The sequence below is a fragment of the Agelaius phoeniceus genome, chromosome 16, assembly GCF_051311805.1.
Source record: "Agelaius phoeniceus isolate bAgePho1 chromosome 16, bAgePho1.hap1, whole genome shotgun sequence".
In the NCBI taxonomy this organism is placed as follows: domain Eukaryota; kingdom Metazoa; phylum Chordata; class Aves; order Passeriformes; family Icteridae; genus Agelaius; species Agelaius phoeniceus.
Window position 1 is genome coordinate 14,811,357 of NC_135280.1, and position 25,905 is coordinate 14,837,261.

General features: G+C 54.9%; 1 protein-coding gene across 4 annotated transcripts in view; it reads left to right on the forward strand.

The window, feature by feature from the left end:
- Positions 1-1,748: 1,748 nt before the first annotated feature.
- The window catches only part of RAB11FIP3 (RAB11 family interacting protein 3), an 87,476-nt gene continuing 63,319 nt past the window's right edge, over positions 1,749-25,905 (forward strand). The window contains exons 1-3 of one of the 4 annotated variants that reach the window (XM_077187122.1): positions 1,750-2,259; positions 2,338-2,868; positions 24,847-24,940. In XM_077187122.1, the coding sequence (XP_077043237.1) occupies positions 2,119-2,259; positions 2,338-2,868; positions 24,847-24,940 (766 nt within the window). In that variant the 5' untranslated portion in view covers positions 1,750-2,118. Of the gene's footprint in view, positions 2,869-24,846; positions 24,941-25,905 lie in introns of all 4 variants that reach the window. The other 3 variants (XM_077187123.1, XM_077187121.1, XM_054643840.2) reach the window with 3 other exon arrangements.

The following is a 25,905-nucleotide window of genomic DNA, read 5'->3' on the forward strand; positions in this document are numbered from 1 at the left end:
CCCAGTGCTCCACGGAGCTTGGGGACCTGCCAGCTCCTCAGCCCCAGGGCTCTGGGAAGGTGCTTCCAGCAGCAGAGGTGGTGGGAGGTGCTGAGGGCTTTGGTGAGAGGCCCAGCCCTTCAGGGGGATGGGGATGCAGTGCTTGGGCTGGGATCTGGGTGCATCCTTTGCCTGGGCTCTTGGGATTTGGCTCTGGCTGCAGTATTCCTCTTGCTGGATCCCAGGATGTGTTTTCTCCTGGAGAAGGTGCTTGAGTGGTGTGTGCTGGCCCTTCTGCCCAGCTGCAGCCTCATCTCTGACCTGCAGCCCTGCTCTGGGAGGCTCCATGGATTTCACTGTTCCACCATGACCAGGTGACTTAGGCACTGTCAGGGCTGTCCTGGCTCCGTGGCCACCCCAGGAGGAGGGAGCTGAGTTTGGCCACGTGTCCCCAGCACCAGGGCAAGGACAGAGCTCTGGGCCCAGCCTGGAGCTGCAGGAGCCCGTGCAGGGCTGCAGAGCTGCCTCTCACAGCATTGGGCTGTCACCTCCTGCCCTGCAGGGACCTCTCTCCCTGCCAGCCCCATCCAGGGCTGTCACCTCCAGCCCTGCAGGGACCTCTCTCCCTGCCAGCCCCATCCATGCAGGAACCCACAGCTTGAGCTGTCTGGAAACTGGGAATTGTATTGCCCAGGGGATTTTGCAGGGGATGCCTGAGGCAGGTGCCGTTGTGCTTCCCTCTGTGGGACAGACCCAGGAGCCCCTTCCTGCCCCGCTCACCTTTAGGAATGGCTGTGCTGAGGAGCAGGATTTGGAGTGGAGGTTTCCATCCTTCCAGCAGTGGGGTGACTGGACAGGGATGACATCCTCCCTGGGGATGCTGCTGAGCTCTGGCTCTCGGGGCTGAGTGTGCTCAGGGACATTGTGGCCCAGCCAGGCTGCTCCTGAGATGTCACACACATCCGTGGCCTGGGCAGGGTCACTGGGGCCAGGGATGCTCTTGCTCATCAAGTTTGCTGCTAATTATACCCAGGGGCTGTAATTCCACCTGCTGGGCCAGCTCAGGGGTGTGTTAGCAGGGTCATCCCTGTGCTCCAGCAGAGACTGCAGCTGCACCAAGCCTGCAGGCTGTGAGCCCTAAGCACGGGCACTAATTAATTAATTAACCCATTGACGGTCCCAGGGGTGTCCCGGTGCTCAGGTCCCCCCTGGAGCAGCTCAGGCATCCCGGGGCACACAGTGCTGCCCCACTGGCTCATCTCCCCGGGGCGATTTGGGGCTCACACCTGGAGCAGCTGGGCAGTCCTGTGGCACGGCTCCCCCCACAGGGGTTTGTGGTCCCGGAGCGCGGTTTGGGGTCCTAGAGCATGGCTTGGTATTGGGGCTCTGGAGCGCAGTTTGGGTTTGGGGTCCCAGAGCACGGTTTGGGTTTGGTCCCAGGTGGATGCAGCTCCATCTTCACCGCTGCCGCACTCCAGGTCCCGGAGCGCAGTTTGGGTTTGGAGTCCCGGAGCACGATTTGGGTTTGGGGGTCCCGGAGCACAGTCTGGGGTCCCGGAGCGCGGTTTGAGGTCCCGGAGCGCGGTTTCTCAGCAGGGGGATTTGGGGGTCCCCATTCACGGCACCCCCCGGTCCCACGTGCTCGCGCTCCCCTGGCCCCGCCCCTCTCCGCCGGCCCCGCCCCGCCGCGCGCGAGCCGGGGAGGGGGCGTGGCCTCGGCACGGGCTCGCGCCGCGGAGGGGCGGGGCGAACCGGACCGGCAGGCGAGTGACGTCACCGCCCCGGCTACTGCGGCGGCGGCCGGGCTGGAGCTGCCGCTTGTCCGCGGGCGGCCCCGGAGCGGCGGCGCGGGCGGGCGGGCAGCCCGCGGGGTTGTTCCTCGGTGCCGCCGCCGCCTCCCCCAATCCCCGGTCCCGGGCAGGACCCGCGGCCCCGGCGCTCGGAGCCGCCGCTCCCCGGGCAGGGCGGGACCGGCGGGGCCGCCCCCGGTGGCGGCGGGCGGGGCCGGCGTTCTTCGCACAAAGCCGTGAGTGCCGCGGAGACCGCACCGGCACCGGCACCGCCCCGATGTGAGCGGGGCATGGCCGCGGGGCATGGCCCGGGGCGGGCGGCGGCGGGCGCGGAGCGCCGGCGCTGAAGATGGAGCCGCGTCCGCCTGGGACCGAGCCCCCGCTGCCCCGGGGGCCGGGACCGGGGCCCGAGCCGGAGCTGGAACCGGAGCCGGAACCGGAGCTGGAACCAGAACCGGAGCCAGAGCTGGACCTGGAACCCGAGCTGGACCTGGAACCGGAGCCGGACCTGGACTTGCAACGGGAACCGGAGCCGGAGCTGGAACCAGAACCGGAGCCAGAGCTGGACCTGGAACCGGAGCCGGACCTGGACTTGCAACGGGAACCGGAGCCGGAGCTGGAACCAGAACCGGAGCTGGAACCAGAACCGGAGCCAATGCTGGACCTAGAACCCGAGCTGGACCTGGAACCGGAGCCGGACCTGGACTTGCAACGGGAACCGGAGCCGGAGCTGGAACCAGAACCGGAGCCAGAGCTGGACCTGTTCCCGGAGCCGGAGCTGGAACAGGAGGAGGCAGATCTGAGCCCGGAGCCCGAGCTGGAGCTGGAGCCGGACCCGGAGCTGGAACAGGAGGCAGAGCTGGGCCCGGAGCTGGATCTGGACCTCTGGGCCCTTGATGCCGCCGCTGCCGGCGCGGGGCCGCCGCCCTGGTGCCCGGGGCAGGCCGGGGGCAGCCCGGGCCCGGAGCGCTCCGCCGAGCCCCCGCCCGAGGAGGAGCCGCGCCTCCGGCCGGTCTTCGACGCCCTGGACCGCGACGGCGATGGCTTCGTGCGTGTGGAGGAGTTCGTGCAGTTCGCCACGGCCTACGGCGCCGAGCAGGTGAGCACCGGGCACCGCACCTGCCCACCGTGGGCCCCGGTGCTGCCTCCGGGCCGGGGCACCGGGGGGGCGACACCGCCTGGTGCCCGGTGGCCCCGCCGCCCCAGGGTGAGGGTGATGGTGGCTTCTGTCCGGGCTGCGGCCCTTGCAGAGCGCCCGTGTCCCCAAGGACAGCGCTGGCATCGCCCCGGGTGAAGGGCACGCTGGCCCGAGCGGCCCCCGCTGCGCCCGGGAGGAGCCGGAGCCGCCGGGAGCCCGCAGCTCTTTGTTCTCCATCGCTGCCGCCTCGGGGCTCGCCTGGGCACGGGGACATCCCGGGCACATCCCGGGGCTGCTCCGTGCCCCCCTTGCCGACCGTGGTCACCCCATAACGGGAGCATCCCTGCCCGTGGCAGCGGCTTGGAGCGAGGGGATCCTTCAGGGCCTTCCCAGCCCAGGCCATTCCCTGGCTCCCTGCTGCCTCGCTTGTCGGGCTCTGACAGCCTCAATGTGCATTTTCCCCTTTGCTGCTGCTCTGTGCCCTGGCCAGCCGGTGTTCCCCTGCAGCAGATCACAGCGATGTAATTTGAAGCTGCCTGGGCTGATCCAAAATGGAGCAAGCTCCGGCAGCGCTCACCAGGGCACGGAGATGGATCTGTTGGTGTTTCATGCATTGGCCTGGGCTGGCATCGCTACCAGGAAAAGAAGATTTATTTTTTTAAGGAACGCAGGTATTGCTGTGAAGTTTCCCTGTGCCTGCCCAGGTCTGCTCTCGTTCTCCATCCCTGGCTGCTGCGCGGGTATTTAAGTGCCATGACAAAGCAAATCATGTGTGAAGGAGGCTTTCGGTGGAGGGGGGCTTTTTATCCCTGTCCTCCTGCTCGAAACACCTCTCAAAGATAAAACAAAGGCATTTATTTCAGAAAAACAGCCCTGCAGAGTGGAGACAGGGAACTTCTTTGTGTTGCTGAGGGGGCACAGTGTGTGCAGGGGGTCTCAAGGTGTGAGCTCAGGTACCTCGGCTACTCCTGCCTGTGCCAGCAGAGAGGTTTTGTTCCTAAATCCTCTCTTCTACCCTGTCCTGTCCTGCCAGGTTCCCTGTGCCGCGGCCGTGTCCCACTGCTGTCCCCAGCAGAGGAGGCAGCAGCAGACAGTCCATGGAGGCTCCTGTGCCACCTCCCTGGGGACTGTGTTCCTCCGTGTCCCTTGGCAGGAGCAGCCCAAGGACGTGGGAAATGGGGACAGGAGGTGGCAGGGACATGGCAGGTGGCTCTGGGGGTGCAGCTCAGCCCAGCAGTGCCCGGTGCTGGCGTGGGGATGGGGCCAGAGCTCCAGAGGGGCCTCACTGAGCCAGGAAAACACCTCAGAGCATGGCCTGGCGTGGGGCTGTGGGCTGCTAAGGTCACTCTGAAGCTCAGGGGGTGTCCCTGGAGTGTTTGTGCCATTGCATGGTGTCCACATGGATCTGGCTGGGAAGGGGCTCTCTGCAGCTCCCTGTTCCCTCCTGCTGAGCACAGCCTGTGCTGCCCTAAAGGATGCTTTGCAAAGCCATTTCTCTTCAGCAGGAGGCTGGCACGGGCAGCTCCTGGCACGCAGGGCAGCTGGGGGCTGAGCACCTTGGGGAGGTTGGTGTGGCAGTGCCTGGGCCAGCAGGTCCTGGGCGCTCCAGGGGACTGGCACAGGAGGAAAGGGGATGCCTGTGTGTGCAGGAGGACTTGGTGTGAGTCTGCAGCTTGGAAAGGACCAGGGCACGCTGAGGGAGGAGGAGAAGGGGTTGGTGATTGTGTCTGTAAGCTCCCAGCAGATCATATTTGTTCCTCTGTGATTACCCAGGCAGCCATCACACCCTGACCCCTCTCTCACAGCACCCCAGTTCTGGTTGTGGCACAACCTTTATTTACACCTTCAGGGTCCCATTTAGTCCCACAAGAATCACAGAGTCCAGCCCCTGGCCCTGCACAGACCCCCCAGCAATCCCACCCTGGGCATCCCTGTCCAAGCACTCCTGGAGCTCTGGCAGCCTCGGGGCTGTGCCCATTCCCTGGGGAGCCTGGGCAGTGCCAGCACCCTCTGGGGATGAACCTTTCCCAAAATCCAGCCTGAGCCCCCTGATGTGTGGACTAATAACGGGAGGAGTTCTGGAGGAGTTCCTTGACCCATTTTTTGTGAAGCAGCTGAACTTGGGCCCAAAGTGGGGCTTCTGGAAAATGGAGCTCAGCTCAGGGGGGAGTTAAAGGGCAGGAACATCCCCAGTGGGTAAAACAGTGCTCAGGGGACTAAATGGGACCCTGAAGGTGTCAATAAAGGTTGTGCCACAACCATGGGTGCTGAGACAGGGGTCGGGGTGTGATGGCTGCCTGGGTAACCACAGAGGGCACTTAATGAGGAACAAATTCCAGCCCCTTGCTGGAGGTGCCTCCTTCCTTTCCTCCTGCCCTGCTGTCCACAGGGGTGGAACAAATGGCTAAATTGAAGCAGGAGCAGCAGCTGATTCCCGAGGCTGGAGAGGGCTGCGGGAGGGGCTGTGTGTGTGTGTATCCACATGGATGAGGAGCTGGAGAGCAGCAAGTGTTGTCTTTAGCGCTCAGTCAAACACCAGAGGCATTCATGGGCTGCTGAGTGAGCACTGTCAGCTCGTTTGGCTGCAACAATTATTAGCTAAATGTCAAAGGGAAGGCACCAGCTGGCGTTTATTCCATAAACACCGTGGAATTGGGGGTTTCTGGTCGGGTGAATTGGGTGTTTTTCTCTCCATGGGGATAAAAAATGGGATTGGGATGGGGTTTTGCTTAAGCAGCTGGGGTGTTGGAGGGCTGATGGGAGAGCTCTGTGGCCGTGCTGCTGGCATGGGGAAGAGATCAGGGCAGAGATAAAGGCAGTTTGTTTTGATCTGCAGAGATAACAGCAGCTGATAGGGATTGAGCTCTTGGCAGTGCCTTCATCTTCCAAGGGGTGAGGGGAGGTGGTGCTGGGGGTGACACCTGAGCCAAGGGAAGGGACAGCCTTGGGATGGTCCCCACAGCCTCTCCCAGGAGGGTGTGTGTCCAACACAGATTGTTTTGCTGCCATGGACCCCTGATATGCTCCATGGATTTACAAACAAGATGTGGGACAGAAAGGTCTTGAGGACAACTTAACTTTCCTTGAGAACCACTTGATTTTTCACCCAAACTCCCTGGACTGCTCCCAAACCACCTGGGAGGCAGCTGCCAGGGGTGCTGTGTTGGTATTGTCTCCTTCCTCCCCCTTTTCCCTGCATTTCTCTGGGATCTGCTGCTCCCTGGAGCCACTGGCTGGGACAGAAGGATGGAGTAAGATTGGCTTAAACAGCGAGCAGGGAGCTGGGGACACACTTGGTGTCACTTTTATGTCACCTTGCAAAGCAGGAGGGGTTGTGTCTTGCACTTCTGGGCGTTGCACAGAACCTAAAGCCATTGTGCAACCACTTTTGGTTTAAATTTTTATTCCAAAATCAAATTTTCCTGTAGCCCTGCATTGTGTCTGGCTGGCTGAGGTGACAGAGCCCAAGGCTCTTCTCCCTGGATTTATTTCCAGCAGGCTCAGAGGAGAATGGATTGTTTGTGAGGCTGAGGACAAGCATCCTGCTGGCACCTTGGGTTGTTTTTCCTTTTCTGTTTTGATCTAACAGACAATTGGAGAAGGAAAAGCCTCTTGCACCACATGATCTCACTGCCTTGGCTCAATTAAGAGAAATCCCAGAGTTTGTCTCACTCACTTCCAGAGGCTCCTGTTCCAAGGGATCTTCAGCCTTTTGTTTTTTTTCCCCTCTGGATGATCAGTTTGAGCTTCATTTCAGTGTGATTTATTTTGCTTTCTTTAACATTTCCATCCCTCAATACCTGTCCTGCCACCACATCAGCTCATCCTCAGCTGAGCTCTCCATATTCAGCCTTTAACTTTCCCTCTGGGGATGGTTCCTCAGGGGTTTTATCAGGTTTTTGTACTTTTCTCAGCCTTTTGGAATGGGGTGCCCAGCCTGAGCTGAGAGCTGCAGAACAAATCCCATTTTGGGGCTGGCAGGGATCACTCCAGCAGCTGCAAAGAATCCTGCACTTGCTTTTTATTTTTGAGTAAAACAATCTGAAAAGCTGGCAGTTATTTCCTGTAATGGAGTCTGGATGGTGTCAAACTGCAGCTTTTTAGAGGTTCCCCCTGTGGTGATGCCAGGCTGCTGTTCCTGCTCCCCTCTGATGGGTCCTGGGGAGGTGGGGATTGGATCCAGGGCTCTCTCCTTCCATCTCCCTTGGCCATGCTGGCCTTGCAGCTGATTGGGGATGTCCTCCCTCTTCCCCTTGGTTTTGTCCCACTTCCCTGTGAAATCTAATGATCTCTGTCATGAGGAAACCCCTTTTTTGTTTTTTGTTTTTCCATTTTCTCATGGTTCTTACCCAGTTTGAGCAGAGGAAATGCTGGTTTTATGAAGAGATTGCTAAAATTACCTCTCATGCTTTCACAGGCCAGTGAGGCTTAAATTGCCTCCAACTGTGCTGCTGCTGCTGCACCTTCCAGAGGCTTTAATTGCTGTTTAACTGCATGGAATATCCTGGCCTGGAAGGAGCAGCAAGTCCAGCTCCTGGAATTTGGTTCCTGCTGTGGAGAGGGGCTGGGATGGCACTGGGGGATGCTCTGGCTGTGCAGGAGGTGCCTGTGGACACCCCTGTGTGCTTTGGAACAACAACAAATCTGGAATATTTTGCTTGCTTTGACCAAGGGCCCAGTTTTTTTTCCCCCAAAGAAAATCATGGCAGGGAATTTGTGGGTTTTGGGAGATTGGGTGGGAGCCCTTTCCTCTCCTCCTCCCTCCTCTCCTCCCTCTTCAAAGGGCTTTCACCACCATCAATAAATAACAGGTCTGTGTGCTCCAGGAGCTCCAAGACAGGAGTTTTTCTTTCTCCTTCAGAGAGGAAAAGGCTTCCAAGCCAACATATTTTGTGTAATTTTGGGCGAGGTGGTGGCTGCTTTGCAAATTCCATTTTCAGCTCACTTGATTCACTTATAAATATCCCAAAAGCCTCCAAGGAAGAGATGATTTCTGTGCTCCTGGGTTTTTTTAGCTGCTTCTGCTTGGGTTTGGCTTTAAGCTCCTGGGAGGCCTCCTGGGAGTGGTGGGGAGGGCTGGGAGCAGTTCAGAGCTGGGCAGAGCTCTGCTGATGTGTTTGTGGCTGGGATCAGATGGAGGGATGCTTGTCCTGGAGGGATGGAGCCTGCAGGACTGTGAATGCTCAAAGGCTGGGTTTGTCTGTGTGGGCTGGCAGGAGGGTGCTGGGGGTAATTTTATCCCAGCTCCCAGTTTATTAAATCAACCTTTTCATTCTGCCTGGTTCCTGCAGGTTGAGAGGGCAGGGAATGTGGAGTGGGGGGTGGATTTTTGGGAGAGGGACTGGGGACAAGGGATGGATTGACAGGACACAGGGAATGGCTGCCACTGCCAGAGGGCAGGGCTGGATGGGATATTGGGAATTAGGAATTGTTCCCTGGGAGGGTGGGCAGGCCCTGGCACAGGGTGCCCAGAGCAGCTGGGGCTGCCCCTGGATCCCTGGCAGTGCCCAAGGCCAGGCTGGGCAGGGCTTGGAGCAGCCTGGGACAGTGGGAGGTGTCCCTGCCATGGCTGGGGTGGCACTGGATGGGATTTAGGGTCCCTTCCAACCCCACCCATGCTGGGATTGGTTTTGATCAAGGTTGGTTGTGTTCCTCTGGAATTGCAGCTCATTCCTGCAAGTGAAGCAGCCCTGGTTACCCAGGGGAAGCCTCAGCCCCACCTCTGCAGAGCTGCCACGTGCTGTGCCACAGGAGCCCCAGCAGCAGCCAAGGGACCATCTGAGGGTTCTCAGGGGTCTGGAAAGACCTTAAAGCCCATCCAGTGCCATGGCAGGGACACCTCCCACTGTCCCAGGCTGCTCCAGTCTCTCCTTGGGCACTGCCAGGGATCCAGGGGCAGCCCCAGCTGCTCTGGGCACCCTGTGCCAGGGCCTGCCCACCCTGCCAGGGCAGAATCTCTCTGTAATATCCAATATAAATCTCTCAGTTCAAACCCATTCCTCCTTGTCCTGTCACTGTCTGCCTGTGTGAAATTCCTTCTCCCTCTCCTTTATAATCCCCTGTAAATACTGAGAGAAGAGAGGTGCATTCACAAGAAGCTTCCTCCCAGGAGCAGAGTATTTCCTGAGGCTGTGATTGATTAAAATTGGATTTGGGTCACCATAATTAACTGGAATATGATAGTGCACCACAAGACAGGGCTCATTTGGAGCTGCTCTTGCCCACAGAGCCCTCTCCCAAAGCATTCCCAGGCTGCTGATAGCATTATGTAACAGCCCAGACAATAATTGATAATCATTACAATTGCCCACAGAATCCCTCTGCTCTTTATTCCTGTTTGACTTTCGTTTGCTGCTCATCATCAGAGGAATGATCTGCTTGGAACCCAGGGGCTTTTTTTTTTTTTTTTTCTTAATTCCTGCCTTTGGAATTTTGCAAAACAAATGACTTCCCTTTAGCCTCAGCTGCTTGGGCAGGGAGAGCTCCTGCTGGGCCACCCTCAGCATCCCCTCTGCCATGGTGCCAACGTTTTCTCTAGGAATGGAGCCTGAACAGCAATGAACCAACATTGTTCCAGCTCTGGGGATCTGCTGGCAGTGAAGCATGGCTTGCTTCTCCCTGTTCCTCATGCCTGGCTCCATCTTTCCATCATTCCTGTGTGGGTTCCCGGCCCTGCTGAGCCCTGGGAGCCCTTCCCTCTGTGTGCTTGTGTGAATTCAGGCACCTGTGGAGAAGGGAGGTACAAAGCTGCCAGACTGGTTCTACTGGGCTGGGAGTCAGGGACAAACTGAGGAGCTCTGGGCTCCATCTCTGCTCCATCACTGCCAGGGCCACCCCTGAAAGGTGTCCCCAGTGCCCCAGCCACATCTTGTGTGAACTCTTCCAGGGATGGGGACCCTCCACTGCCCTGGGCAGCTGTGCCAGGGCCTGACCACCCTTCCATGAAGGAATTTTCCCAATATCCACCCTGATCCTCCCCTGGCACAGCTTGGGGCCATTCCCCCTTGTCCTGTCCCTGTTCCCTGGAGCACAGCCCAACATCCCCCAGCTGTCCCCTCCTGTCAGGAGCTGTGCAGAGCCACAAGGGCCCCCCTGAGCCTCCTTTTCTCCAGGCTGAGCCCCTTCCCAGCTCCCTCAGCCCCTCCTGGTGCTCCAGCCCCTTCCCAGCTCTGTTCCCTCTCCTGGACACCCTCCATCCCCTCAGGGTCTTTGTTCTTGTGAAGGTCCCACCTGGGCACATGTGGGTGATGGGTTTAGATGGGCTTGAGTGAGGTTTTGCCTCCCCAAACTGCTGAAAATGAGAATTGCTGAGGAGTGAGAGCCCTGTTCCCTCCCCTGGACCCTTCCAGGTGTGTTTGGTCAGGAGGGCCCAGAGCAGACCCTGGGGCTGCTCCCAGGCCTTGTCCCCATGTGCAGGTGCCTGTGGACACACAGAGGGACTCTGCCCTTGGGGATTTGTGTGTTTTGTACCTGCAGTGCCTCTCCCAGTGCCAGAAGCATTCCCAGCTCCTTTCAGGGTGCAGTCCATGCTCTGGGTGGTCTCTGGGCTGTTCTGGGTGGGCTCTGAGCTGCTCTCCTGATGAGGTTTTTGGGACATCTGCAGTGCAGCTGTTGCTGAGCCAGCCCAGGGTGCAGGACATGGTGCTCCCCTCATTGTCCCACGTCAGGCAGAGCCCCTAAAGCTCCTCTCAGCTTTCATTGTCCACTTTCAAATCTTGGCCTTTTTCAGTCCCCTTCCCACTCGTGGGGTGGTGCTGGGGCTGATGCTTTAGGTCCAGGCCTGAGGCCTCCCAGCAGAGGCAGGGCTGCAGCCAAAGGGGGAGGAACATCAGGGATCTCCTCAGCTGCTCTCAGAATCACTGATTGTTCATATCCTCGTGTGTCTGTGCTTTGGATCTTCCAATATTTGTGTGTGAAGGGACCTTAAAGCCCACCCAGTGCCACCCCAGCCATGGCAGGGACACCTCCCACTGTCCCAGGTGCTCCCAGCCCTGCCCAGCCTGGCCTTGGGCACTGCCAGGGATCCAGGGGCAGCCCCAGCTGCTCTGGGCACCCTGTGCCAGGGCCTGCCCACCCTGCCAGGGAACAATTCCTAATTCCCAATATCCCATCCAGCCCTGCCCTCTGGCAGTGGGAGCCATTCCCTGTGTCCTGTCAATCCATGCCTTGTCCCCAGTCCCTCTCCAGCTCTCCTGGAGCCCCTTCAGGCCCTGGCAGGGGCTCTGAGGTGTCCCTGGAGCCTTCTCCTCTCCAGGTGAGCACCCCCAGCTCTCCTGGCCTGGCTCCAGAGCAGAGGGGCTCCAGCCCTGGGGCATCTCCATGGCCTCTGGAATGACTCCATGTCCTTGTGCTGGAGGCCTTTGATGTGCTGGTGGCAGCAGACAGCTCCAGGCTGAAAGAGGGCTCTGTATTCACAGGGGAGTCCCAGCTCACATCAGTGGTGCCTGGCAGGAACCTTGTCCTGGGATCCCAAAACTTTCAAGGCCAAGGAGCAGCCCTGAAGGTGCCATGGAGCCATGGCAGTGCCAGCCTGGGCTCCTGCATGGCTCACAGCTCTGCAGGAATGGTCTCTTCTCCCCAAATTTTGGGTTCTGAAGGCTTCCCCTTCCCTGGAGAGCTTTTGCTGGAGCTGGTGTGGGGCAGAGGAAGTTATCAATGGTGCTGTGTGTTGTGGGGGAGGGAGGAGGAGGGGACAGGACAAAGGAGAGCCATGGGGACAATTCCTGCCAGGTGGCACTAGTGCTGTGCTGGATGCTTGGTGTTGGCTCCATGGGGAGAGCAGCTGGAGAGCCCAAATCCCTGTGAGTGGTGGTGGATCCTTCCCTGGCACACAGCTCTCCTGCTTCTGGGGCTGGCCTGGGCTTTTCCTCCAGGGAACTGAGGATGGGAGAGCCTGTCTTGGTGTGAACAGCCAGGTGTCTGCTGAGGGAGGGCAGGAGCCTCCCCTGGAATGGAAAATGGAAAACCCTCCCTCTGAATTATTGTCATTTTGAAATTAAGGGGCTCTCAGACAAAGATATGGGAGCAGGAATAACAGTTCTTTACTAGGAAAACTAAAAATGAATACAAATGCAATAGTACAAAAAGAAAAACCACTGACAGAGTGAGACCATGCCCTGCCCCCTGTGTGTCAGGGGGTGGCACAGCCCCATCCCATGGGGGCTCAGCCCTCCTGCAGTGCCAGCTGTGGCTCTGCTGGAGCAGGGATCCTGCACAAGGGGGGAGTTTTCCTCTGCAGCTCCAGGGCTGCTGGAGATGGGCCTGGGCTCCCTCCGGCCATGCAGGGCAGCAGAAGCTGCTCCTCTGGCAATGCACTGGGCAAAGGCTGCTGGGCTGTGCCAGGCTCACATTGGATCCAGGTAGGAATGCTTGGCTCCTGCCCTGGGCAATGCAGCATCTCCCCATGGGATGCTGGAATTGGATCAGCCCTGCAGGGACACTCAGTGGCCATGGACAGCAGAGATCTCCTGCAGGGAGGATTGGCTGGGGGAGAGATAAAGAGAAAACTGCCCATGGACAGCAGAGAACTGCCCCAGCTCTGACAGATTAAATAGAATAAACACCCCCAGCCTCACCTTCCAGCCTGAGACAGACCCCAGTGGGTCAGGGATGGGGCTCCAGCACTGCTCATGGCGTGGCCTTGGTCCAGGCACTTTATTCCTGATTTTGGTCAGGATTTTTCCCTCTCTATGGAGAAAACTTCTCTTAAAGCAGGGAATGGTGGAGGCTGTTGGGAGACTTCTCCCATCCAGCTCCTTGCATTGCCACAGCAAATCCCCTTTTCCCAGGAATGCCAGAGTGACCAAAGTGCCTTTGCTCCCTGTTCCCACATTCTGTGATCCTGTTGAAGCTGAAGCACTGAGGGACAGTGGTTTTTGCTGGGAATTTGTGTGCTGGGCACACAAGCATGAATTCCTGAGTTCCTTTGTGTGTCCTGGTGTGTCCCAGCTCTGCATGGCATGGGCTGGTGACAGCTCTGGGGATGTCCTGTGTCCTGTCAGTGTCCCAAGGGGGGTTACAGCTTTGTTTCCAGGCTGTTTCCCTGTTTGGCAGCATGGTGAACAGCCTCAGAGCACCCCAATTTATTTATTTTTAATATTCTTTTTAATAACACATTGTAGATTTCCAGAAGAAAGAGCTCCCGTTCCCTCTGTGCAGTGTCCCGTGGTGAAATGCCAGGGCTGTTGTGTTGTGTTTGAGTCACTGCTGCTGCTGGAAGGGCTCCTCAGCCTGTTCCTGCTTCCTCCTGTCCCCTGAGGAGGAGGAGAGGCAGAGGAGCTGCTGTGGGAGCTGCGTCATCTGGCAGGGCCTGGCTGTGGAAAATCCATCTGCCAGAGAGCAGGGGGAGCTGGGCTCCAGCAGGATGTGCACAACTCCAGAGCCCAAAGCCTTTAGAGAGAAGCAGCTGCTGGGGGCAGGGAGCAAAGGGTGAGGCTGCTGTGGGCACAGGGGCTGCTCTGCCATCCCATATCCCAAACAAACACAGCACAAAATCCCCAGCAAACACAGAAAGCAGGGGCTCTGCTTGGAGAATTCTGCACTGAAAGTCCCTGATGGGGGAGTGACAGCCAGCCCCAGCCTGGCTGGAGAGGCTGCTGGGGATGTCCTGTGTCCTGTCAGTGTCCCAGGGCTGCCCTTGGCTGGCCAGGGATGAAGAGGCAGCTGTTGGCTCCCTTTTGCCTGGCCATATTCCCTGTTTTTCCAAGGGAGTGGCTGTTCTTCACCCTGCTCACTGGGTGTGTGTGTGTGTGAGGAGTTTACAGCTGGGGGGAAAACCAAAATTTGGATATCCTTGTGGAATTTTTTCCCTGTGCTTGCTGCATGGATGCAGCAACCAGCTAGTCCTCTGTGGCTGCTTGGAGCTTTGGGACCACTGTCCTGGCAGGGAGGGTGCACAGAGCAGAGCAGGGTTTGTGGAACCTTCCCTGAAGGGTCCATGGGGAATTTTGGAAGCTTTGGTTCTGAACAGGAGCGTGCTGGAGGTCTGGGTGTGCAATAGGGGAGTTCTGGACACCTTGGTTTGGAGCAGGAGGGTCCTTGGTGTGCAGCAGGGAATTCTCCTGTGCCCTGAGCTGCTCCTCCAGGCTGTGTGAGCACCATCCCATGGTGGCACCATGGCTGAGGGAGGTGGCACAGAGCTGGGTCCCTGTGCAGGGCAGGCCTTGCCTGCCAGCCTGGCACACACCTGCAGAGCCATGGAGCAGATCCAGGCTCTGCCCTGCCTGGGGAGTGCCATGGGCTCTTTGCTTGCTGTGCTGATGCCTTCATGCCCAGAGCTTCCAGTCCCTCAGGTCCTGGGCTTCCCAAACTATGCATGGCATCTCAGCCTCCTCTCCCTTGCTCCAGGACTCTCCTCTGAGCCTTTGATCCCTCCTGGGCTCCTTTTCCCTCTCTGGCAGTCTGCTGTGTGTCCTTCACACAAACAGCCCTTTCTGGAGCTGCCTGAGGAGGTGCCAAAGGGAGGGGAATAACCTGAAGCAGCTCTAAAAAAGAAATGACTCTTTATGCTTTGCTGGGCTCTGGTTCAGGCTTGTTTGTGGTACAATAAGCTCAGTTTTGCCAGGGTGACAGACACAGCAGGGCTGGGCCAGGCAGGTTCCTTCTGTCCTGCTCAGCTGCTGCTGTTTGCACCTCCAGCTCCCTGTGTCCCCCAGAATCCCAGCATTTACAGCTGAGAGCAGCAGCTCCCTGCCCCAGCACAGGAGGGACCTGGAGCTGCTGAGAGAGCCCAGGGGAGCCCCAGGGCTGGAGCCCCTCTGGAGCCAGGCTGGGAGAGCTGGGGGTGCTCACCTGGAGAGGAGAAGGCTCCAGGGACACCTCAGAGCCCCTTGCAGGGCCTGAAGGGGCTCCAGGAGAGCTGGAGAGGGACTGGGGACAAGGGAAGGAGGGACAGGACACAGGGAATGGCTGCCACTGCCAGAGGGCAGGGCTGGATGGGATATTGGGAATTAGGAATTGTTCCCTGTGAGGGTGGGCAGGCCCTGGCACAGGGTGCCCAGAGCAGCTGGGGCTGCCCCTGGATCCCTGGCAGTGCCCAAGGCCAGGCTGGGCAGGGCTTGGAGCACCTGGGACAGTGGGAGGTGTCCCTGCCATGGCAGGGGTGGCACTGGATGGGATTTAAGGTCCCTTCCCACACAGATAATTCAGTGATTCTCTGGCTGTAATCCATGGATCAGTTACAGCCTGTACATTGTGCTGTGGGAGGGTGAGTGTGCCAGGCCATGATTCAGTCTGGGATGTGCCATGGGTGTTTTGTGCTGCTTTCCAACCTGGAGGGGAGCACAGGGAAGCAAACCCCAGAAATCCTGGATTCACACACTTAGAAATGCTGGATTTCTGAGCCTGGGCAGCCTGTGGAACCCAACAGCTCCATCACAGGAATGCCTGTGTTTGCTGCAGGGAGCTTTGCCACAGCAGGCAAACATTCAGCATCTTCAAATGCCTCATCCTTGGTATGTGACCTCCTGGGGTGTTTGATTGTCTTGGGGTTTTTTTTGTTTTTTTGTTCAGATCAGCTCCAAACCCTGGGCAGGCTCCTGTCCCTGTTCTGCAGGGGTTCAGCCCGGGGTGGCTCTGTGGTGGCACTGGGCTCTGTCCCCAGGGTGGCTCCACCCAGGTGTGTGTTTCACCTGAGCAGCAGCCAGGCTCTAAACCTTTTCTTCTTTCTTGATTTAACCCTGCCTCCTGCCCCTGAGCCGTGTTTGGAAGGGTGAGAACAGGTTTCCCTTGTCATCAGAGGAACAGAAACTAGAAACAAAGGCTTGGAGGGTGGAGGAAGAACCCTCTTGAAGTTCATTAAACAAATAAATGTTTAGAGCAGAGCATGGTGGCTGCTGAAGCCTTTGAGCACTTAGGGAGCGACAGGAAATCTGGAACACTTGAGACAAACAATTAAATTTGGATTAAAACCATCTCAGCGTAACTTATATTCCTGTTAATGTTTCCAAACCATCCTTGAAGTTGTTTGTTTAAATACGTTTTTATGCTTCAGTGGCAACAATTGAGGGATAATTTGGAAATGTCACATTTGGCATTTGAGAACACACTTAAATACCACAAACTGAGGCTCCTGGAGCCCTGCTGAGCATGGAGGTGTTCCTGCCTCCAGACATCCATGGAGCTGCTGGGGTCAGTCCAGAAAGCTCCTGTACAGAGCAGAGGAATTTCTACCAGCAGGGAAAATCTCGTGTTTCTGTGATTGAGATGACCCCAAGGTGTTGGAAAGTCTCTTTTTCCCAGCCCCTTGACTGAAGAAGAAGTTGAGATTCCTCAGTTCTGCTCTCCAAGGTTGTTTATTTTCTCTTATCTGTTCCATTCTTTCTCTGACCTGCTGAGATCTGTCCTGCAGGTCGGGTTGTGGCACCCTGACCACCCTTGGGTGGTGTTGGCTTTTTATACCAAAAACTACCTGTACTTTATTTACAATAATTTTCCAGTACCTATCACCTATGTTAGACAGTCTGTCTCTAAACCAATCCAGAAGTGGCACCATCCCAGCAGAAGATGGAGGACAAGAAGAAGAAGGACAGGACACACCCAGATTCCTCCATCTTGCCTCTTGAACCCCCATTCCAAATCCCCAAAATTCTACTTTTTCACCCTGTGACAAATTCACTATCATTCTACTCAGACTCTTGTGGCTTGTAAATCTTCACATAAAGTTGGGAGTTGTTTTCATGGGCTAAAATCAAAGCCAAAGATGTTTTTGGTGTTTCTGACTCCATGCCAAGGTCTCTGAGCCCCCTGCCAGAGTCTTGAGTCCTCCAGGGCAGCCAGAGGAATGTCCTGGGTTCCAACAGGAAAATACCCCAAAATTCCAGGTGTGAGTGCTGCAGGTGGAGGAGATCTCCACAGTTCAGCTGCAGGCTCTGCTCTGGGGCCTGGCTGGGTCTGTTTGTCCTGGTTTCTCGTGGCTGTGGGCAGGAAGGATGTGGGTCCTCAGGTTTCTTTGGCTGCCAGCTCTGTGAAACACATTCTGGCTTTTTTTTCCTGCTTCCTGGTGAATTTGGAGTGTTTGAAGGAAAGTCTCCTCTGCAGGCTCCTGATGAGTGGGGGGATCTGGTCCTCAGCATCAGCTTTGGGTTGGTTCTGGCTCACAGCTGGCTTGGAAATATCTTCCTCCCCCTTCCAAAAGGGGAAGAGAGGAGTTTGGTGGGGAGGGAATTTTCTGCTGTCCATTCTGTATTTTCATCTCTCCACTCTGGTATTCCCTGCAGAAGGAGCCTGGGAAAGGCTTTGGGGCAAGACTGGGGGAGAAACTGCCCCAAGGAGGTGATGAACAGCAAAAGCTGTGGCAGGCTGAGGAGCTTTTCTCTTGGATTCCTGGGAAAAGGAGGATTTGTTAGGCAAGAGGGTTTGTGAGCCAAGGATCTCTTCCTGGGAAGAGGATCTGGCTTCCCCTTGGGAACTTGCTCACTTTGTTCATTCTGTCTTGGTTTGTGGGTGATCTCTCTCCCATTCCTCTGCTTTTAATACTTGCAGGTTTATCCTTACCATAATTATTCCTGTGTTTAGACACAGGAGGTTTATTCCCCTTCTACTTTAAATAGGAGCTTTGATTATTTCTTCTGTGGCAGGAAAAGATGAGAACAAACCAGGCTGGGGCTTTCTTTGTCTCCTGCTCAGGAAGGTGTCTGGATCCTGCAGTGCTGGAGCCTGGGGATGAGGGGATGGGAGGGATGAAGGGATGGGAGGGATGAAGGGATGGGAGGCATGAGCTGATCTCTGGGCCAGGTTAGGGAGGGATGTTGCAGAAAACATCTTCACCAGGCTTGCTTGTGGTGGACCTTTAAACAGAGACTGAGCAGGCTGGATCTGCCTGCTGAGCTCCTCCTGGAGCTTTGGGAAAGGCTGGGAAAGCAAAATCCTGGCAGCAGCCCTGGGTCAGCACTGCCACTTGTGAAATAAATAATGCAGTTCTTGCACTGCTTACTCACAATTGGCCGGGGCTGCTCCCTGCAATGAGATCCTCCCCTCGGGGGTGTTTTAAAGGTTACTTAATTAGGTGTAATTGCAGCAGAATAGAAACGTGCTTTGAGGTTCTGAGTGCTCCTGGAGTGCCAGCTCCTTCAGGCAGATGCTGTGAGCAGGGCTGGAGCCAGGGCTGTCAGCCTCCCCCTGGGCCTGCCTGTTTATGGTGATGAAGCCACAGGAGTGGAGGCCTGGGAGGCTGTTCCTGGCTTTGGGAATGGTGCAGCTGTGCTTCCCATCCCTGCAGCAGCCTGGGGAGCTGTGCTCACCCTGTCAGGCTGGTAATGCTCCCTCAGCAGCCAGCACAGGGCATGGATGTGCTCTGACCCCACAGAAATGCTGCCTTAGCAGGGATCAGAGCATTGCAGCTGATCCCACTGCAGCCCATGGGTTCAGGGGATCTGAGGAGAGCTCTGTGGGACAGCTGGGTCTTTGGCACAGCCCCTTTGGTTTGGCTGCAGGAGCTTCAGCAGTTCCAGCCCCTTTCCCAAAGGTGAAAAAAGGATTCTCTGCCTTCTGTCATCAGCATTGAAAAATATTGCACATTTTTCTTTGAAAGGATTGCTTTAGCCCTGAGAGGCAAGGTGGGTTTTTAGGGAGCTTTGGCTCATCCCTTGTGTTAAACACAGAGGGTGGAGGTGCTGCATCCACCTTTGTGTAACCATGAGAGAGAGGTTTTTACAGGGTGTTCTCACTCAGGTGAATTCCTGTGGGCCCCACACCTGCCTGAGCAGGGAGGAGAGCAGCTGCTGTGAGCCTCCCTCCTTTGTAGTGCTCAAAATCCCTCAGTTTGGCACTCCTGCCAATGCAGTGCTCGTCCTCCCCTCTGCCTGAGCTCAGGGATTGTCTCACAATGCAGAGATACAGGATGTTCAGAGCAGAACTGGCCTTCTGGCAGGCAGGGGAGAGGAATTAAACTTACATGAGAAGTGCTTGGATTTTCATGTCCTGCCACAGCCAAGCAAGACACCAGGACCTTTTTCCTTTTTTTCCTTTTTTTTTCTTTTTTTCCTGTTTCCCCCCCTTTTTCCCCCCTTTTTCCCCCCCTTCCCCCCCTTTTTCCCCCCTTTTCCCTCTTCTTTCCCCCTTCTTTCCCTCCTTTTCCCCCCCCTTTTCCCTCCTTTTTCCCCTTTTTTCCTCCCTTTTCCTCCCTTCCCCCCCTTTTCCCTCTTCCTTTCCCCCCCTTTCCTTTCCCCCCCTTTCCTTTTCCCCTTTCCTTTCCCCCCTTTTCTTCCCCCCCTTCCTTTCCCCACCTTCCTTTCCCCCCTTCCTTTCCCCTTTTTTCCTTTTCCCTCCCCATTTGCTTGGGTATTTTGAGGTCTGTATCAGGAATCTGTCAGTGCTCATTCCTCCCCTTTGCCCCCAGACTCTGTAGATTAAAGCATCCCTGAGGGTTGATTTTATTCCCAGGGCAGGACGTGGAAGGACCAACCCTGTGAGCCCCCCCATGATTTGATGCTCTGAGCTCCACCAGCCCTTCTTGGGGGGCTGCTGTGGCCACTAGAAATCCCCCACCCCCTTCCCCCTCCAAAGAATGCATTTTTGGGATCTGCTTCAGCCCTGATCTCTGCCAGGATATGGGTGAAAGCTGCTGGCAGGCTCAGGGCTTGCAGGGGGTGTTGGCTGCCCAGAATTCCCTCAGGGATCACACCTGAAACAAGCCCAGTGGATATTCTGTCCTGCTGAGTCCATCTGGGGTGTGCTGCAGGCATGCAGCATCCCTAAGGATGGAGAGGAGAGGCCCAGAGCTTCCTTTTCCTTCTCTAAACAGGGAATTCACAGCTGGGGAATCCTTCACCTCCCTGGGAAACTCCACTGCCAAGGCTTTGTGTGTGAGCTGGAATGTGGAGCTGTCACTGCTGGAGCTCAGGGTCATTTGCTGAGCTGAGTTCAGTGCATCAAAGCAAGGAAACTCTTTTTGTGCTGTGAGGGCCCCATGGGATCACAGTGTGGGCTCTGAATCCTTGGCTTTGGGGGTGGAGCAGCCTGGAGTGTGCACAGGATGCAGGGGTGTGGGATGGGGATGCTGCAAGGACTCCTTGTGGTGCTGTTGAGGTGCCAGGTGACCTCCCCTCCTTGTCCCCACCTGCCCCATGTCCTGTTCCAGGAGGAATCCCCTGGTCTGGGCTGTGTCCCTGGCACAGGGGTGACCAGATGCCGCCCCCTGTCACAGGCATATTTTATGAAAAATCCTTTTGCCAGGACTTTTTCTCCTGAGAAGCTGAGAGGCCTCAGAAATGAAATATAAACAATGATTATCTGCTGCTGTGGAATGTGGCAGGTGCATCTTTGATTGGTCTCATGTGAATCGTTTCTACTTGATGACCAATCCCAGTCCAGCTGTGTTGGGACTCTGATCAGTCACAAGATTTTCTCATTCTTTTCCTTGCTAGCCTAGTGATGAAATCCTTTTTTTCTATTCTTTAGTATAGTTTTAATATATAAATCTATAATTTATAGTATATTAATAATAATATATAAATCTATAATAATATATAGATTTATATGTTATATATATAATTAATATATTATATATTATAGATTTATATATTAAATCTATAATATATACTATATATTATATTATCATATAATACATAATAAAATAATATATATTATTTTATATATATTATAATATATATATTTATATAATATATAACATATAATATATATTATATTATATTATTATATATTAAAATATAATATATATAATAATTTATATTATATTATATTATATTATATTATATTATATTATATTATATTATATTATATTATATTATATTATATTATATTATATTATATTATATTATATTATATTATATTATATTATGGGGGGGCATATGGGGGGTGGCATCTGCCAAGGGGGCTCTGGTCACCCCTGTGCCAGGGACACAGTCCAGACCAGGGGATTCCTCCTGGAAAAGGACATGGGGCAGGTGGGGACAAGGAGGGGAGGTCACCTGGCACCTCAAATCTATAATATATAAGGAATCTATAATATATAATTAATATATAAAATAAATATATGTGTTTATTTCTATATAAATATAGAAATAAATATATCTAATATATATCATAAAATAATCAGCCTTCTGAAACATGGAGTCAAGATTCTCATCTCTTCCTTGCTCCTGGGGACCCTCAGACACCACCACAGCCCCCAGTTGTGCTCCTGCTGCTGAGGCTGTGCTCAGCTCCAGGCAGCCTGGCTGGCTTCAAGCAGTTTAAAGCTCTCACTTTCCAGCAGGATTTAAGTCAGCTGCTTAAACCACCTCATCCTCTTTCACTCTTTAATGCTCTGTGTTTCAGCTGCTCGGGCTCCAAGGAGGGTTTGTGACCAGCCACAGACACACACAGGAAGCAAACCCTTTATTTGGAGTATTTCTTGCTGGCCAAAAGCAGGACTGTGGCTTCTGTCTTGTGGCTTGAGCTCGGTGTTCAGCTTGGTGGAGGGTTCCTGTTGGTGCTGTGCCAGGAGGAGAGTGCTGGGAGCTGCTGTGCTCAGGCTTCAGCTGAAACCTCAAATCTGGGAGCTCAGAGCTGCTCACATTTACTGCATGCACCTAAAGCAGTTTGAGCCTCAGTGCTGTGGTTTTCCCAGCTGCCCTGGTGAGGTACTGGGTTTAGCCCAGTCATCAAAATGAACAAATGAAGAAAACAATCCCAGATTGCTCCAAGCCCTGTCCAGCCTGGCCCTGGGCACTGCCAGGGATCCAGGGGCAGCCCCAGCTGCTCTGGGCACCCTGTGCCAGGGCCTGCCCACCCTCACAGGGAACAATTCCTAATTCCCAATATCCCATCCAGCCCTGCCCTCTGGCAGTGGGAGCCATTCCCTGTGTCCTGTCCCTCCATGCCTTGTCCCCAGCCCCTCTCCAGCTCTCCTGGAGCCCCTTCAGGCCCTGCAAGGGGCTCTGAGGTGTCCCTGGAGCCTTCTCCTCTCCAGGGGAGCAGAGGAGGCAGCTCCCTGAGCCTGGCTCCAGCCCTTGGCTTGGAGTGTCTCAGTGGCTCCTCTGGATTCCCACATGGCCCAGGCAGGCAGGGCTGGGCTCTCAGGGCTCAGGCAGCCCCAGGCCCCTGAGCCTGCAGCCTCCTGGCAGAGATGGCTGGAAAAGCCTGTGTGCCTTCCTGAGTGCCCTGCAATAACAAATCAGGAACTTATTTAGGATTCCCCAGCTCCCTCCAGAGATATCCTCACAGGGAACAATTCCTAATTCCCAATATCCCATCCATCCCTGCCCTCTGGCAGTGGGAGCCATTCCCTGTGTCCTGTCCCTCCATGCCTTGTCCCCAGTCCCTCTCCAGCTCTCCTGGAGCCCCTTCAGGCCCTGCAAGGGGCTCTGAGGTGTCCCTGGAGCCTTCTCCTCTCCAAGTGAGCACCCCCAGCTCTCCCAGCCTGGCTCCAGAGGGGCTCCAGCTCCATTGCTGGGTGATGCTTGGTGAGAGGAGGAGTCCAGGGGCTGTGGGGACCAGGCAGGCACAGCAAATATTCTTGTTTTCTGTCTGGGGGTTCTTTGGAGTGTCAGCAGCCACTCACCTCAGCCTGGGGTGGTGTCTCAAGGGATAATGGTGATTTTAAGCCTGGCCAGCAAATCCAGGCAGGTTTGAATCAGCACAGACTGATCCAGCTTCTTCACTCTGTGCCTTTTGTTGTTTGCATTCATGATGTCTGGGTTGGGAAGTTTTCAGAACCATTTCTCCTCATTTCCCCCTGCCCACAGCCCAATTTAAATACCTTTTTGGTTTTTCTCTTTTGCATAGGGCAGATACCTCCCTGTGTGTCCTGCCTGAGCTCTGGGTGGGTGAGGTGCCCTGCTGTGCCATTGGCACCAGGGGCTGAAGCCCTCTGTGGTCCTGAGGAGCTGAAAACCACAGAAACTGCAATTTAGAGTGTGTCATGCTAATCCCTTATAGGCTTATCAAGTCTGATTAAATGTCACTTGCCTTTCTGTTATCTCTGTACCCAGATAACAAATTAAGTGACAGCTTCATCCAGGCAGCTGCCAGATGCATTAACTGGAACTGACACATTCCTATGAGTTGTTTTTATTAGTCTCAAATACCTTTGTTTAACATACAAGAAACCTGACTCACCCAAGATGATGAGTGCCATGTGAGTTTAGGAGGTCTGTCTGCCAAAAAAGAGTGCTCTAGAAAACTGGAGAAGGTGTTTGTGTTGTCTTCTCCCATTCACAGAATCTCAGGTGAGCTTGGAAAGAGCTCTGAGATCTTCAGGTCCAACCTGTGACCCATCCCTGCCTTGCCACCAGCCCTGAGTGCCACTTCCAGCCTTTCCTTGGACACCTGCAGGGATGGGGACTCCCAACCTCTCTGGGCAGCCCCTGGCAATGCCAGACCAGCCTTTCTGGGGAGAAAGAAAGAAGAAAGGAGGAAATTGCTCCTGGTGTCCAGCTTGAGCTGGAGGCAGTTGGCAGGTGGGCACAGCAGTGCCCTGGGGGTTTGGGTTTCCTCTCGTGGCACTCCCACAGAGGCACAGCCTGAAATTCAGTGACAGGACCAGGGAACAGCTGGAGCTGGGCCAGGGCAGGTTTAGGTTGGAGATCAGGAAAGGTTCTTCCCCCAGAGGGTGCTGGCACTGCCCAGGCTCCCCAGGGAATGGGCACAGCCCCGAGGCTGCCAGAGCTCCAGGAGAGCTTGGACAATGATCTCAGGGATGCCCAGGGTGGGAGTGTTGGGGTGTCTGTGCCAGGGCTTGGACTGGATGATCCCTGGGGGTCCCTTCCCACTCAGGATATTCTGTGATTCCATGTTTTATGGTCTCAGCCCTGTGGGTTCCTGCCAGTGGAATTTTTGCTGTTCCTGTGGGAATGTGGGATGGCCAAAGCACGTGGAGCCGTGGGTGAACAGCTCTGAGTGTGCTGTAGATGTGATTTTCCTTTAGAAACACATAGCTGGCTTTCAGAAAACAAAAAAGAGCTCAAAGCAACTCCCCAGTGCTGCTACAGGGTGAGCAGGGCAGCTCTGAGCTCCATGGGCTGAGTCTCCTTTGAGACCTGTGTGAGAGGAGAGGTTTGGAGAGGTTTGGTGATTAACCAGCTCCTTCCCCAGAACAAACTGAAACCCCAAACTGAAACTGCACAAATGCAGCCCTGGATACTCCCTCCTGTGCATGAGGAAGAGGAGGAGGATGTGCCCAGGTGAGGGCAGCTCTGTGGGCAGCTCTGCAGTATGGAGCTCACCTCTCACCTCCCCAGCTTCCTCCTGGGATTGTTCCTCAGCTGAAGGATGTGCTGCAAAATTAGTCAAAGGTGCCTCAAAAGCTCTTAAAACCAGGGATAAATGTCTGGTTCAGCTTGAGAAGCATCTGGTGTAAAGGATTTTCTGCTCATGGCAGAAGGAAGGAAGGACCCAAATGCACCTTTTTGAGAGCCTTTGGGCCCTGTGGTTGTGCCCTTTTCCCATTCTCTTTGAACAGCCCAGACCATGCTCAGCAGGTCTCAGAGTGCCCCTTGCTGCAGCACCCCCATCCCAACCCTGGCCTGCTGTGATTCCCCTCCCCCCCAGGCATTGTCTAATTGGAAAATGTTTCAATTATACGGCCTAAATTTGTAACATGGAGCAGTTCATTATCACCAAATCCCCTTAATTGGGCCCTCCTACCAGGCAGCCTATTACAGAGTTTCCCAATTAAGACAGGACCTCTTTAAAACCCATAAAAATAAACAAATCCCTGGCAAAGCAGGTCCATGTTACAGGAGACACTGCCTGAAATGCTGCTTCAAGGCTAAACAAGAGTTTCAACACCAACCCAGTCCTAATTAACCCCTTTGTTCTGATTACTTATGTTCCCTTCAAGGAGAACAGACACAGGTTGGGGTCAGCTCAAGAAATTCACTCTTATTTTCTCAAATCTTTCTGATTAAGAGGAAAAAGTTGGTTGCAAGGTGTTTCTGTGCTGGAAGCTGCTGTTTCCTGTAAGGATTCCATAGGTAACTCTGCTTTTTTTGGTTGCAGGTAAAGGACCTAACAAAATACCTGGATCCCAGTGGATTGGGAGTTATCAGCTTTGAAGATTTCCATCGGGGCATCAGAGCCATCAGAAATGGAGGTGAGCTTCCTGCTGTGCTCTGAGTGAGGATGGGAACTGGCCAAATTTAACACCATGGTTGAGCTGAGGAGATTGTTCCAAGAGAAGGAAAACCTTGGGGAAAACCATCTGGGTTTGGTTTTCTGAGAGTTCCTGCTCTGTGCTGGGTGGAGGGGAAGGGGAGGAGGTTTGGGGGCATTTAATAGGGGTTGAAAAAGGTGGTAGAGCAGTCGTGGTGGTGGTTCCATGTTTTGTTGTTCATCAGGAAAGTTCCTTCCTACAAAGAAACATCACAGGGAAATCATTTCCTCCTGGCTGGGTGTCTCTCACCTGTGTTTTTGGGGGTTCTTGCCCTGGTGGAGTGCCTGCCATGCTGCTGGAGGTGTCTGGGAGCTGCTGGCTGTGACATCTTCCAAACACTGGCACTGAGCATGGAATGGTTTGGGTTGGAAGGGCCTTAACACTCAGCTCATACCACCCATGGACAGGGCATCTTCCACTGGAAAGGAAATCACCATGCATTTACCAATTTACTGATGGATTTACCAATGCATTTATAACCTTCACTCTGAGTGTTTGGAGGATCAACACGCTCAGATGGTTTTTAGCAAGCAGCACATGAAACCAGAGCTTTGAACTCCCTGGCTGGAGTCAGGATGATCTTCCAACAGGCAATGCCAATCCCCACCTGGCTCCTGAGGGCTTCCTGCAAGTGCTTCCAGAGCAGCAGTTTGGTGAAATGTGAAGTGTATTTTTGGGTGGTTGCCATTTGAACCCCTTTGCTGCAGAAAAGGGTTTTTTTTCAGGTGTTTTTTTCAGTTTGGGATTTCTCTCAGAGTGCCAGAGGGTCATTTTGGGCCAGGCACGTTGTTATGGACAGGGTGTGAGAAATCTGGGAATCTCCTTGCGAGCAGCTGGAGTTCTGATGTGCAAATGTGAATTATCATCCTTGCACAAGAGTCAGCTCTGCTCAGAGATGCTTATCT